At 44.8% G+C, this 14,955-nt stretch overlaps 1 protein-coding gene across 1 annotated transcript in view; it reads left to right on the plus strand.

The window, feature by feature from the left end:
• Positions 1 to 14,955, plus strand: part of DYNC2H1 (dynein cytoplasmic 2 heavy chain 1) — a gene marked incomplete in the record, with an annotated part of 465,550 nt that overhangs the window by 75,107 nt on the left and 375,488 nt on the right. Inside the window, 10 exon segments of the mRNA XM_056561585.1 lie at positions 1,204 to 1,586; positions 2,637 to 2,769; positions 2,853 to 2,970; positions 4,848 to 4,960; positions 5,040 to 5,159; positions 10,003 to 10,141; positions 11,280 to 11,488; positions 13,202 to 13,384; positions 14,467 to 14,649; positions 14,730 to 14,953. Of these exon segments, the coding sequence (XP_056417560.1) occupies positions 1,204 to 1,586; positions 2,637 to 2,769; positions 2,853 to 2,970; positions 4,848 to 4,960; positions 5,040 to 5,159; positions 10,003 to 10,141; positions 11,280 to 11,488; positions 13,202 to 13,384; positions 14,467 to 14,649; positions 14,730 to 14,953 (1,805 nt within the window).

Here is a 14,955-nt window from a genome sequence, read left to right on the forward strand (position 1 = left end):
TCGTACCTGATATGGTTTTGGCTTTTTCATCTCAATGAGAACCTCGTCCTACTGTCCTTTTGTCCGGTCCCTTCTCATCCCTGGAAGCGTTTGTTCCACAACCTGTTGTTGTCGTTGGACAAGACAACCATTGCAAGGGGAAGATCCCATCCTTCAGGGTTTTGGCTCATTCCACCAGTTTTTCGGGGCATCCTGGGCCCTCCGCTACGTGGCTTTGGCCTTGCAGTTCTGTAAGGCGTCCGCGTGGTCGTCTTTGCACTCTTTCTCAAGGTGCTACCAGATTCATACCTTCGCATCAGTTGATGCTACTCTGGGCTGTAAGATGTTGCAGACGGCGGTGGTCCCACCGTCCACCTGTCCGATTCCTTACCCACCCAAGGGACGGCTTTGGTACGTCCCATGGTCTTTGTCCCCCAATGGAGCCGATAGAGAAAAGGAGATTTTTTTATGCTTACACTAAAATCTCTTTCTTGAAGGATCCATTGGGGGACACAGCTCCCACCCTTTTTTTTGGTGTTCCTATTTCAGTTATCTGTCCGAAGGTGTGTTCAGTTTCCTTTTATTCTGGTTGCTTGGACAGTTTGTGGTTTTCTCTTGACCTGTCGGTCTTCTCCTATTGCTCTGGGACTAAAACTGATTACCTCAGGTGCCTGTGGGTGGGTATACCCTGCTGGGAGGAGCTGACTTTTCTTGTTGCCATAGTGTCAAGCCTCCTAGTGACAGCAGCATACACCCATGGTCTGTGTCCCCCAATGGATCCTTCAAGAAAGAGAGATTTTACGATAAGCATAAAAAGTCTCCTTTTTGTTTTTAAGGTACATATAGGGCACCCATAACCACACCAGGAGCTTGCTTCTTATATGTGCACAGATTTCTAGAAAATAAAATTATGCCATTTTTACCACGATTTTGGTCATTTGTGGTAAAACGGGGCAAAAAAACTATGTGATAATTAGTTGCTGTACTGCTAACTAGCCTCCAGGTGTCAATACAGCCTAATAGAACCATCAATCAGCCGAAAAATGAGAAAGTATTTGTTCAGCGACTAATCATATCTTTGGTATTTGCCGCACATAACCCTGTGTAATTCAGTGATCATTTGTACATCCAGGCCTGTGATCTTTTGAGCTGTGGGAAGACCATATTAAAGTTTCCTAAATGTTTATTTAATTTTTATATTCATTGTTTTTTATCCCTTAATAGGACTTGAACAGCCGTGCCCAGGGGGAAATCACAATCCGAGAAGCACTCAGAGAACTGGACATCTGGGGGACTGGTGCTGTGTTTACATTGACAGATTATGAGGATAGCCAAAAGCGGACGATAAAGCTGATAAAAGACTGGAAAGACATAGTCAATCAAGTGGGAGATAACCGATGTCTCCTCCAGTCTCTGAAAGACTCTCCCTATTACAAAGGGTTTGAGGACAAGGTGTCTATCTGGGAGAAGAAACTGGCGGAACTGGATGAATACCTACAGAATCTAAACCAGATACAGAGGAAATGGGTTTATTTGGAACCTATCTTTGGTCGTGGCGCCCTTCCTAGAGAGGAAGCTCGTTTCAGTAGAGTAGATGAAGATTTCCGGTGTGTAAAAATGTTTTTATTTTTAAATCCTCTACTTAATGTTATTTAGCATACACTGGCTAAAGCCACACACCATTGAGTGCTTGCCTAACAGCTATTGCTCCTGATGCCCAGATGCACATGCATATATCCGGGCATCCATGCATGCAATACTGTTCTCATCCTGATGACGGGAGGCAAAGATCTAATTCTGGTTCATACTGGGATTTCGTCCATCGTGAGTGTGCTCTGGCCGGTAGTACCAGAAGAGACTCCTCATCTGCTCACCAGTTTTTGGCTCCTCTTGCATGAGCATTTGTGCATGTGTCCTGAATACAGAGAAGTAAATAAGCTGCTTTCAAACACCTAGCAGTGTTTTACCTCCCCCTAAGAAAAATAAAGTTTTGGACATGTTGACATCCAACTGCCCAATCTTTCTTTACAGCCTTAAAGGGTTACTCCGCTGCTCAGCGTTTGGAACAAACTGTTCTGAACGCTGGAGCCGGGAGCTTGTGATGTAATAGCCCCGCCCCCTTTTGACATCACGCCTCACCCCCTCAATACAAGTCTATGGGAGGGGGCGTGACGGCTGTCACGCCCCCTCCCATAGACTTGCATTGAGGGGGCGGGGGTACGAGCTCCTGGCTCCAGCGTTCGGAACGGTTTGTTCCAAACACTAAGCAGCAGAGTACCCCTTTAAAGACGCTGATAAAATTGAATGCAAGGAGAGCATATGTCTCCTCCCACTGGTTTCCTTAACCAACTGGAGGCCATGAAGGCCCCACCATAGTACGAAGTGCTGCTTGCTTGCCACAACTTTAACAGCCCATAGAATAGTTGAGCCTTTACATGGCTACATGATTGAAAAAGTTACTGCTCTGCTTTTATTAATGAAATGTGATATTGTGTAATTTATTAAAACCTCCTGGGTATTGCCATTACGGTGCCAACCTGCGCTCCCAAAAATAAATAAATAAAAATTATTACTTTTGGAATGTTTGAAATTTTATACTTTTGCAGCTTCTTATTTTAAAACTATATTTATATATATATAATGTTTGTACTTAACAGATCAATAATGTCGGACATTAAAAGGGATAACAGAGTGACGATGCTGACATCACGGGTCGGGATAAGAAACTCATTGATCACTATCCTCGATCAGCTCCAGAGGTGCCAGAAGTCTCTGAATGAGTTTCTGGAGGTATGATGTGGTGGTTTTTATCTATTAACTGTATGTATTTTAGGAGTTGTCACGACTACCATTTAACATTTTTGTTTTCACAGGAAAAGCGTTCGGCCTTCCCTCGATTTTACTTCATTGGAGACGATGACTTACTGGAGATACTGGGGCAGTCAACAAATCCAACCGTAATCCAGTCACACCTTAAGAAGCTTTTCGCTGGTAAAATAATTCAGTTTAATGCCATTGAAAGGGAACCTGTCACCCATTTTATGCTGCAGAGAGCGTGTCCCGGAACGCTATAATTTACTCTGAAATATTTGTACAAGAGCCATTGGGATCCTAGTAACTAGTCAAATGCTTAAGGGGGTATTCCAGTAAAAAAAAAATTTTTTTTTTTTTTTTTTATATCAACTGGAGGCACCCTGGTTAGAAAACATTGGTACAAGTAGTTACTCTGAGAGATTCATCAAGACTTTTGCAGTGAAAAGATTGACCAATTGCCCATAGCAACCAATCAGATCGCTTCTTTTGTTTTTAAAAAAGCCTCTGAAAAATGAAAGAAGTAATCTGATTGGTTGCTTTGGCCACTGGTCAACTTCATCAGGACCGGTCTTGATGATCCTTCCCCTCTGTTCTCGCACACTTTAGCCCTATTATCTGGTCTAAGTAGTTGTCTGTCTTAGCCTCTGTTCACAACTCTCTTGTGGCTTCTGTTAAAAAGTGAAGCCAAACACTGTCACTGAAATGTTGTATGGCAGGCACCTGTATTGCCCAATGGACCCCATTGGAATATTGGGGTCAGTTGGGTTATGCAAGGTTTCCTTTCTTTTGACAGGAAAAATATGCTGCATGCTGAACTACTTTTCCTGTCATAAACTAAATTATGGAAACTGCGAAGGAAGCCCCAATGCAAGGTGGGACCTGAGCATTAGGCAGCACATGTTCATTTCAAGGTTTTTGCTATTGCTCTGGGGACCTGTAAACCTCACAGATACATAAGACAACAGCAATAGGGTATGTTCACATGGCGGATTGTCTGTGAGGAGTCCTTTTTAATTGAATGGGATTCTGCAGCACTGTTCATGCGGTGAAATTCCCGCGGCAGATGTTTCTGCTGCGGAAATCCCCATTCCGGCATCCGCAAAAAGAATATACATGTCTATTGTATTAACGTATTTAATGCAAAATGTATTGCCTTCTAAGAGACGGCGCATTTTTCGAGCAGTCCTAGCAGCCGCCGGATTCTTCAAATGTGCAGACTGTCCACGCGTATTTTCCGTGCGTTCATTCCACACAAATTACAGTGATCCCCCGACCTACGATGGCCCCAACATACGATAATTTCAACATACAATGGCCTCTCAGAGGTCGCATGTTGAAGGCAGCATCAACATACGATGCTTTTGTATGTCGGGGCCATCGCATAAACGGCTATCCGGCAGCGCAGACTGCTTCAGCTGCCACCGGATAGCCGTTTACGGTGCCCTGTGTGGTCCGCTGAGTGTCACGCACCTGTCACCGACGTTCCGGACCGTCCTCTCCGGGCTCCGCTGCATGGCCATCGCTCTCCTTCGTCGTCATCACGTCGCCGCGCACGCCGTCCCGTCATCCAATAGGAGCGGTGTGCACAGCGACGTGATGACGGAGATGGAGAGCGACGATCCAGGGTAGCGGTGACGGTCCGGAGCGGCGGGGACACCCCGGGGACGTGATGGTGGCGATTAGAGATGAGCGAATTTACAGTAAATTCGATTCGTCACGAACTTCTCGGCTCGGCAGTTGATGACTTTTCCTGCATAAATTAGTTCAGCTTTCCGGTGCTCCGGTGGGCTGGAAAAGGTGGATACAGTCCTAGGAGACTCTTTCCTAGGACTGTATCCACCTTTTCCAGCCCACCGGAGCACCTGAAGGCTGAACTAATTTACGCAGGATAAGTCATCAACTGCCGAGCCGAGAAGTTTGTGACGAATCAAATTTACTGTAAGTTTGCTCATCTCTAGTGTCTTGCTTACTGATGATGGTCAGTTCCTGTCCCCTGTTACAGTTGCTGCACATTCCCATCTATAAAATTTGCTGATAACTGATATATGTTTTAGGGGTGAACAGCGTTGAGTTTGATAAAGACTTCCAACACATCATTGCCATGAAATCACTGGAAGGAGAGGTCGTTCCCTTGAAAAACAAGGTTCTAGTTTCGACTGATGTTGAGGTGAGATGCGCAGGATTCAGTCACTAGAGATCTTTGCTTCCATTGCATGCCTGCTCATCACACCGCTTGTTTTCTACAGGTCTGGTTAAGCAATTTGGCCATTCAGATGAAGTCCACATTACAGACATTACTAGTGGAGTGTGTGACGGCTGGGAAGAAGTCTCATGGTACCATAGACCCCCTCCGCTTTCCTTCACAAGTAGGTTTATTTCTTTTCTAAACATTTTGTTTATTTCTACAACTAAACAGTCCGCAGCTGTAGGTTTTATTTGTAAACAAGTTTTAAAGAAAAATTTACTTTTTGAGTAATGTTTATTTCACGAAGCTACACCATAACGTTTATTTCAAGAAGCTTCATCTCCCTATTTATAAATGCACTATATCAGTGTTTTCTAAACCAAGTACCTTCAGCTGTTGCAAAACTATAGCTCCCAGCATGCCCGGACAGCCTTTGGCTGTCCGGGCATGCTGGGAGCTATAGTTTTGCAACAGCTGGAGACACACTCTATAGACTATATAGACAAATTGGGATGTCTCCACAACTCTATACACAGGAGCTTTTAGGACATCCTTTTCTATATCCATGGGCATTAACCTCCCTGGCGGTATGATTCTGTCTGGAAATTTGTACCAAAAGCGGTACAATTTTTTGCATTGAAATTCCACATCTCCCCCCATCACATTCCCCCTCCCTTGTCACATTTCCCCCTCCCTTGTCACATTTCCCCCTCCCTTGTCACATTTCCCCCCCCTGTCACATTCTCCCCCTCCTTGTCACATTCACCCCCCCCTGTCACATTCATCCCCCCCCCCCCTGTCACATTCTCCCCCCTTGTTACATTCTCCCCCCTGTCACATTCATCCCCCCCCCTGTCACATTCTCCCCCTCCTTGTTACATTCTCCCCCCTCCATGTTACATGCCACTCCCCCCATGTCACATTCCTCCCCCCTGTCACATCCCCCCCTTGTCACATCCCCCCCCCCTTGTCACATTCCCCCCCCCCCCCCCCCCTTGTTACATTCTCCCCTGTGTCACATCCCCCCCCCCCCCCCCTCGTCACCTTTTCTTGTCCTGCAGCATACACTGGGTTTGCCGGGCAGATTTCAAACCTAGTGTATTTGCTGCAGAACAAGCCCTTTCCCCTTCAGCCAATCACAGGCTTTACACCACTGCGGCCTGTGATTGGCTGAAAAGGGAAAGGTCCTGTAAGATGAATAGTGAAGAGAGCAGGGACTAGAGCGCACGGAGGGGAACGACATCTGCAGGGAGCGGGATTAGGTAAGCAAAAGTTTTTTTTATTTTCTTCCTTTTTACTTTTACACTTAGCTCAGTGTTTTTCTACCAGGGGGCCTCCAGCTGTTGTGAAACTACTGCTCCCAGCATGCCCGGACAGCCTTTGGCTGTCCGGGCATGCTGAGAGTTGTAGTTTTGCAACATCTGGAGGCCCCCTGGTTGAGAAACACTGACTTTTAGTATATGTCTTTACCTGCTCTGGCTGGCCCCCGCCACGGGAGCCGACCCGAGCAGATAATCACATATTTTCCTGGGGGCTGCATCACTATATCGCAAAAAGCAAAAATCGCGATTCAATTGCTTTTGCGATATACTGTGCAGCCCGCACAGCAACTCTGCAATTCTACCCCGAGCGTGACTCGGGGTTACCGCTTCTAGCAGCGAAAATTAACCCCGAGTCACGCTCGGGAATACCGCTAGGCTGGTTAAGGTTGCGTTCACACATACAGGATCCTGCACAGATTTGATGCACAGGATTTGATGTGCAGATTTTTTTGCTTCAGATTTCAATGTAAACTAAATGACTGTGCACAGTTTCTAATCTGCAGTTACAAACCTACACATCAAATCTGCGCAGGATACTGTATGTGTGAATAGACCCAAAAGGGGTATTCCAGTAAAAAAAAAATTTTATCAACTGACTCCAGAATGTTTAACAGATTTGTAAATGACTTCTATTAAAGAATCTTAATCCTACCAGTACTTATCAGCTGCTGAAGTTGAGTTGTTCTTTTCTGTCTGACCACAGTGCTCTCTGCTGACACCTCTGTCCGTATCAGGAACTGTGCAGAGTAGGAGAGGTTTGCTATGGGGATTTGCTCCTGCTCTGGACAGTTCCTGAGACAGACAGAGGTGTGAGCAGAGAGCACTGTTGTCATACTGGAAAGAACAGCTCAACTTCATAAGTACTGGTAGGATTAAGATTTTTTAATAGAAGTAATTTACAAATCTGTGTAACTTTCTGGAGCCACTTGATATGAAAAAAAATGTTTTTCACTGGAATACCCCTTTAATATAGAGTTGGTCCCTGCTTTGTATGTTCAAACATCTTTAAGATTTTGTAGTGTGTCAAAGTTTCTCAAAACGTGCGTAACCTTTAGGGCACATGCACACGGATATGTCACTCTGAGTAAATTCAGAGTGGAATCCTCTTGCAGTAGAAGCTCAAAATCGGCTTCCAATGTCCCGGTGCTCGGATGAGCACAGGCCCCAATGAATCAAACTAGTGAGTACGTTCTGGTCATTTTCCAAGCCTTACCAGGTGAGGACTTCCAAGGAACAAAGGGTTTCAGCGGGGCAGACCAGGGATGGACACGTCAGGTGAGTAGAAAGGGTTTATTCAAAACAATGCAACACGTTTCACCGCGCAAGCGTGGTGAAACGCGTTGCATTATTTTGAATAAACCCTTTCTAATGACCTGATGTGTCCATCCCTGGTCAGCCCCGCTGAAACCCTTTGTTCGGGTGCATTCACACCACGTTTTTGCAATACAGTTCCCGTATACCTTTTCTATGTGAAAACCGCACGGAACTGTATTGAAAACCGTATGCATTGACTCTCCATTGAAAACCGTATGCCAAAAGATGCATCAGGTTGTGTCCGTTTTGCATCCTGTACGGTTTTGTCAGTACCCAAAACCGTAGCCTACCATGGTTTTTGGTCCAGGTTTAAAAACTGTATTAAACCGTATGTTTGTTTTTATTTTTTATTTTTTTTAAACATGGGAGTCAATGGGAACTGTACAGAACTGTATGTGCGTACGGTTCCATCCGGTTTTCACCATACGTTTTTTTACTTTGCACAGTTTTTTTTCTTGGAATTTCAATCAAACAAGGGAAACTTTATTCAAAATTGAGTGAAAAGAAAAAAACGTATACGTTTTTTTTCTTAAAAAACGGATGCAACCAGACATCATTTTTCAAACCGTATACGGGTTGAAATTTGTACACACGTTTTGATACAGTTTAGTCAGGTTTTGAGGAATCTGTTTTTCATCAAAAACCTGATAAGGGAACGGTATTGCAAAAACGTGGTGTGAATGCAGTCCTCACCTGGTATTGCTTGTATGATTGGGGAGGCTGCAGACTGGGCCATATACTCACTCACGCTGACCATTGTTGTGTGTGTGTGTGTGTGTGTGTGAGCTCACACAAACGCCTTTGGTAAGAGTTCCTAAATTCACCATTGAATTACACATTGGCGGTTTTACGTTATGGAGCGCTCTTCCATCTCATTATAATTTTCCAAGCCTGTCTGACTTGGCTCGGACTGAAAAAAATTTGGCTGACCACAATTTTTAGTCCCAACCAAAAGTTGTATAGGCTCTGAAAATGACATAAATGTAGTCACTATGTGAATGCGTTCGGGTCCTTGGAATAAATGAGGCTATGCCGACCCGAGCACAGATAGGTCCGCAACTGATTTCCAGCTTCTCTCGACGCATCCATGCCACGAATCGTGATGTGAATACATCCTCACAGAGCGTGGCGTAGATTAGGTACAGCTGTATCCACTTCTAAGCTGAGAGCAGGACATGTACAATGTATCAGTCTGGAGTCCAGGCTGTTTAGCTCACAAAGCATTGTCTAGACTGGATACATTTGTCAGGGCTTGTGTCTCTTCTGCTGAACTCCATTGCACACTGTAATAGTCAGTGGTCTGTGCCCATGTATTTTTTTTTTTTACGATAAGCAGACTAGATTATCAGGAAATTCTATAAAATACTGGATCCACAGACAAATTTTTTTTTTCTTTGGTTCTTTGGAACATACAAGTTTCTATCACCGCTATGGAAAGTTTAACCTTTTAATGTAAACTTGGGTGATGTAAGGGGAATTCTAGATGTTCTTCTGCACTCAGAGACATAGGCCCTTATTTAATAAGAGTGTTGTGTAGGTTTCTTTGTGGGTTTTAATTCCCTACAATTTATTTTCCACGGTATTTACTAAGGTTTCCCTACATTTTCCACTTTCCCTACATTTTGTTTTTTTTTTACACATGTTCTGATCTGTCGGGTTTTCCTCAGCTCAAATCCACCACATTTTATGTGGAAACCTTAGTAAATATGTTGTTTTTTTGTAAAAATGTTGGGAATACGCCCCTTTTTGGAGAACACGCCCCTTTCCCCAGTGGCCACACCCCTTTTCTGGGTTTTGTTAGCAAAATGGAGTTAGTCGTGGGGTTTTTCAATTCTGGTGTACAATCTGGCGCATACAGAATTTCTGGCGCAATGCGACAGAATCTGGCCCACAACCCGAAAAAACATGTTGGGTTTTTGTGAAAATGTCGGTAACATGCCCCTTTTTGGAGATCACGCCCCCTTTCCCCAGTGGCCACGCCCCTTTTTCGGGTTTTCTTAGCAAAATGGAGAGTTAGTCTGGGTTTTTTCAATTCTTGCGCAAATTCTGGCACAGACAGAATTTCTGGCGCAATGCGACAGAATCTGGCCCACAACCCGAAAAAACATGTTGGGTTTTTGTGAAAATGTCGGTAACACGCCCCTTTTCAGAGATCACGCCCCCTTTCCCCAGTGACCACGCCCCTTTTTCGGGTTTTCTTAGCAAAATGGAGAGTTAGTCTGGGTTTTTTCAATTCTTGCGCAAATTCTGGCACAGACAGAATTTCTGGCGCAATGCGACAGAATCTGGCCCACAACCCGACAAAACATGTTGGGTTTGCAATAGTAAATGAGGGCCATTTTCGTCATATTGTGATTAGATGGTTTCATTGTTTCATTTATTTTTCAGATCCTCTGCCTGGCTGAACAGATTCAGTTCACAGAAGATGTGGAGAATGCCATACGTGGTTATAACCTCCAGGAGGTGGAGATAGAGCTGATGGCTAAGCTTGAGCATTACACTGGAATAGATGATACCTCTGGTGCAGGTAAGGAGCTTATTTTCTGCGCATTGTGGCAAAAATAAAAGCCAGGTAATCTTTACTAAAGGATTAATGACCAACAAAAATAATCTGTGCATCAAGCTTGTATTAGATTATACAGGCTGTCTGACAGGTGAATCTTGGGCCCTATTTACATGACATTTGGGCTTTATCTCTGCAGTGTATGTCAGTATATTAGCAAAAAGGTATGCCGATTTATACTGTGGCATTGTGAAGCGAGGTTTATTGGTTTAAAGGGGTATTCCAGCTTATCTTCTATCCACAGGATAAGGGGATAACTGATTGCAGACTGGTCCGATGTGTTCCATTTAAATGAAGCAGCAGTTGCATGTCTGCTCTGCGGCTCTATTGATTGTCTATGAGGGTGCTGGAGATGGTACAGTAGACCACGCTTTTAAGTACAGCACAAAAACAGTATACATTAGAGAAATGGACCGAACATAGACACTAGTAGTCCTCAAAATCTAATGGGCCAGCTGTGAGTACACTGCTGTAGATGTTGGTGTACCTTTTTACCCATATGCCGACTTTTATACCGATTGAGCGAATCGTTATGTGAATGTATGCCTATAAAGTTCAGCGCTTCCTAAGTTCTCCTTTAAGTGCATAGTACCCTGACATAATGGTGAAAATGAAACAAAAGATAGACAGCGCTCCGTAGTGTGATACCGTTGTTGCACAAAAATAGCTCAGGTGGATGTCACACTTACCAAAATGGGTTACACTCTACCAAGGTGTAGAAATCAAGGAAAAGAGGTGTCCGCAGCCACTCCACGTCTCGTAAGGTGCAGATACAGCAGGGGTAGAACTCCAAGGTGTAGACGGGATAAAGGGCGCTGGACAACCAGGTAACTAGACCAAACGTTTATTCACCCATAATGCAACGCATTTCACAGCACAGCTGCTTCATCATGCCTGATGAAGCAGCTGTGCTGTGAAACGCGTTGCATTATGGGTGAATAAATGTTTGGTCTAGTTACCTGGTTGTCCAGCGCCCTTTATCCCGTCTACACCTTGGAGTTCTACCCCTGTTGTATCTGCATAATGGTGAAAATGAAAGGGAATATAAAAGCAGCAATCAGAATTTAGTAAAAGTTCTACTTCATTTCTTTAATCATTGTAGATGATGCTGAAATATTGGAACTAAAGCTAAAAGCTCTTATCCTGGATGTCGTTCATAACATTGATGTGGTTAAGCAGCTCATCCAGGCTCAGGTCCAAAGTGTCGATGACTGGGCATGGAAGAAACAACTGCGATTCTACATGAAGCCAGATAAGAAGTGCTATATGCAGATGGTTGACGCCGAGATAGAGTACACGTATGAATATCAGGTATTTCATCTTTGTGCTTATCCTCATGAACTACTGTGTGCTCTTGGGATGATGTCGTTTTTTACAGTGTTTAGAAGATCTTTATATGTTCTAATCCAGGAATAGACACCTTTATTTAAAGGGTTACTCCGCTCCCCAGTGTCCGGAGCTCAATGCTCTGAATGCTAGGTTCAAGCTTCCGTGTTCACGGCCGCCCCCTCGTGACATCACGCCCCATCCCCTCAATGCAAGTCTGTGGGACTTGCATTGAGGGGGCGGGGCGTGACATCACAAGGGGGCAGATGTGAACACGGAAGCTTGCACCCAGCATTCCGAACATTGAGTTCTGGACGTTCGGAGTAACCCTTTAAATGTATTAACCTCTTCACTACTCCAGGCATAAATGTATGTCCTCAACCCACTTCTGTTGTATGAAGCGCTCTCGGGCTGAGTGCGCTTCATACTGATGGGTCATGGTTGTTATCTTCAGCCAGGGCCCATGGCGAATGCCAGACATCGCCATTGGGGCCATTATCTGGCTATTGTCTGGCAATAACCCCTTACGTGCTACACAACTGATGACAACAAATGCATGTTGCCATCAGTTGTGGCATCAATTGCGTTGAAATTTAGGCTGGATTTACGTATGCCGGACACGAGACATATGTAATTCTAGCCTTAGAGGACGGGCAGAGGTCTTTTATCTTTGTTCAGTCGGTGCTTTAGCACTGTAGTAATGGAGGGCCGATAACACTGATCAATGCTGTGCTAATAAGCCCCTTTCCCAATAAAAGTTTGTCACCCCCCTTTTTTCTATTTTCAAATAAAATAATGAAAATAAATATAAGCATGAATATAAATTCTATCTTGTGGTGTACAGTTTGGACAGGAGATCATCCAAGGGGGTTATTTGTCTATATAAAATGGATGGCCCATACTCTGCAACGTTAGATTGGTAGGGTTCCAACTACCAACACCCCTGCTGATCAGCTGTTTGAATAATCCTTATGCAAGCACTGCAGCCAGTGAACAGGGCAACCATACGGTCCATTGGATTGCCTATACAGTGGTCCCTCAACATACGATGGTAATTCGTTCCAAACGACCCATCGTTTGTCGAATCCATCGTATGTTGCGGAATTCGTGCAATGTAAAGTATAGGAAGTTATACTCGCCTATCCCCGCTGCTCCGGACCGCATCCTCACCGCTCCCGATGCTGTCCCAGGGGCTCCCGATGCTGTCCCGCTGCTCCGGCGTCTTCTTCAGGATCCTCCGGCTTCTTCCGCATCTTCTGCAGGGTCCGGGCCTCGCTTTCTGGTGACATCATTACGTTGCGGCGCCGGGACGGCGTGCGTAGTGACGTAATAAGGACTCTGGAAAGCGAGGCCCGGACCCTGGAGAAGATACAGAAGACGCCGGAGGATCGCGAAGTGGACCCGGAGCAGCGGGAATAGGTAAGTGAACATGTCCGGGATGCTTAAACTGCTATCCGACAGAAGCTTAAGCATTTTGCGCTGCCGGATAGCAGTTAATGCGATGGTCCCGACATATAAAAGCATTGTATGTCGATGCTGACATCGACATGCAATGGCCTCTGAGAGGCCATCGTATGTCGATTTGATCATATGTCGGGGCCATCGTATGTCGGGGGGTTACTGTATAGTCGTATGTACATACAGATCAATAGAAGTGAGTTTTAATTTGTTTTTAATGTCCTTTCATTCTGGTTTTAGGGCAATACTCCCAAGTTGGTTTATACCCCACTTACAGACAAGTGTTACCTCACCTTGACTCAAGCCATAAAGATGGGCTTGGGGGGAAATCCGTACGGTCCAGCTGGAACTGGTAAAACAGAATCTGTCAAGGCGTTGGGTGGACTTTTTGGGCGACAAGTGTTGGTTTTCAATTGTGATGAGGTAATAATACTTTTCTGTTTGTCAAACCTAACAATTGCAGTAAAGTCTAGGTTCACAAAACATTCCTGCCCCCGTTAGTTGTTTCCATCAGTAGGTATCCTACCCAAAATAGGATGCCGACATATACTGTTAACGGGAGCAGCAGACCTCTTGCTTTCTATGGCCGATATTTTCAGCAAACTCAAAAATGCAGGCTCCTGCGCTTCTGAAATAGCGTAATCATGTACTGAGTCACAAGGTGGTCTGTTTGGGGTCAGCTGCTCCCGTATACACCCGGCAGGATACCGATGGTTACAACTAACAGGGGAAGGAACGTAGTGTAAAACTACCCTAATGCAGTTCTTATACTATACACTTATTACTAATGTTACTAGAATTAAAAAGTATTTGTCTCCTAAAGTATCAGATTAGTGTGTCAAAAAATAAGAATTTTGGTTCCTTGTGTAATACAGAGTCCTGAATGAGCTATTACTGAATACCCCTTTAAATTATTCATTATTGTGGTATATCTGCTTAGGTTAGAAATGTAGTTTATAATTAAATGGATTCCTCATTAACTGTCTCGGTGTTAAAGGGTTATTCCTGCTTTATACATCTTATCCCCTATGCTAAGGATAGGGGATAAGATGTATGATCGTTGGGGTCCTGCTGCTGGGGACCCCCACACGTCTCGGTGCAGTCCCGGGCATTCTGTGTCGGGCGCTGCCTCCGAGACGGGGTCGTGACGTCACACCCCCTTCATTCAGGTGTATGGGAGGGGGCCCCTCCCATAGACATGAATGGAGGGGGGCGTGGCATGACGTCACTAGGGGGTGTGGCCATGACATCACGTCCCTGTCTCGGAGGCAGCGCCCGGCACAGAATTCCCGGAACTGCACAGACATCGTGGGGGTCCCCAGCGGCAGGACCCCTGCGATCATACATCTTATCCCCTATCCTTTGCATATGGGATAAGATGTATAAAGCCGGAATATCCCTTTAAAGTGACAACTCCTCTAAACATTACATTACACTAAAGGGTGTAATTATCTCCCTTCTTATAAATCCATATGTAAGTTGTTAATAAAGATTTGCTTCCATAGGGCATTGATGTGAAATCTATGGGGAGAATTTTTGTTGGCTTGGTGAAATGTGGAGCCTGGGGTTGCTTTGATGAATTCAATAGACTTGAAGAGGCCGTCCTCTCAGCTGTGTCCATGCAGATCCAAACCATCCAGGATTCTCTAAAGAACCACAGAGCTACCTGCGAGCTACTAGGGAAAGAGGTAAAGCAAAACTTGTTCTTGTTAAAAGACCGTGTTTTATTTTTTAGGTATTTTAGAAAATCACACTGTCTTATTTTTAGGTGGATTTGGACCCCAATTCTGGCATCTTCATAACCATGAATCCTGCTGGCAAGGGCTATGGTGGGCGCCAGAAGCTGCCAGATAACCTAAAGCAGCTGTTCCGTCCTGTAGCCATGTCCCGACCTGACAATGAGCTCATCGCTGAGGTTATTCTTTACTCTGAAGGTTTTAAGGAGGCAAAGGCATTGGGTCGGAAGCTAGTCGCAATCTTTAACCTAGCTAGGT

Source organism: Hyla sarda, chromosome 2 (genome assembly GCF_029499605.1).
Source record: "Hyla sarda isolate aHylSar1 chromosome 2, aHylSar1.hap1, whole genome shotgun sequence".
NCBI lineage: Eukaryota > Metazoa > Chordata > Amphibia > Anura > Hylidae > Hyla > Hyla sarda.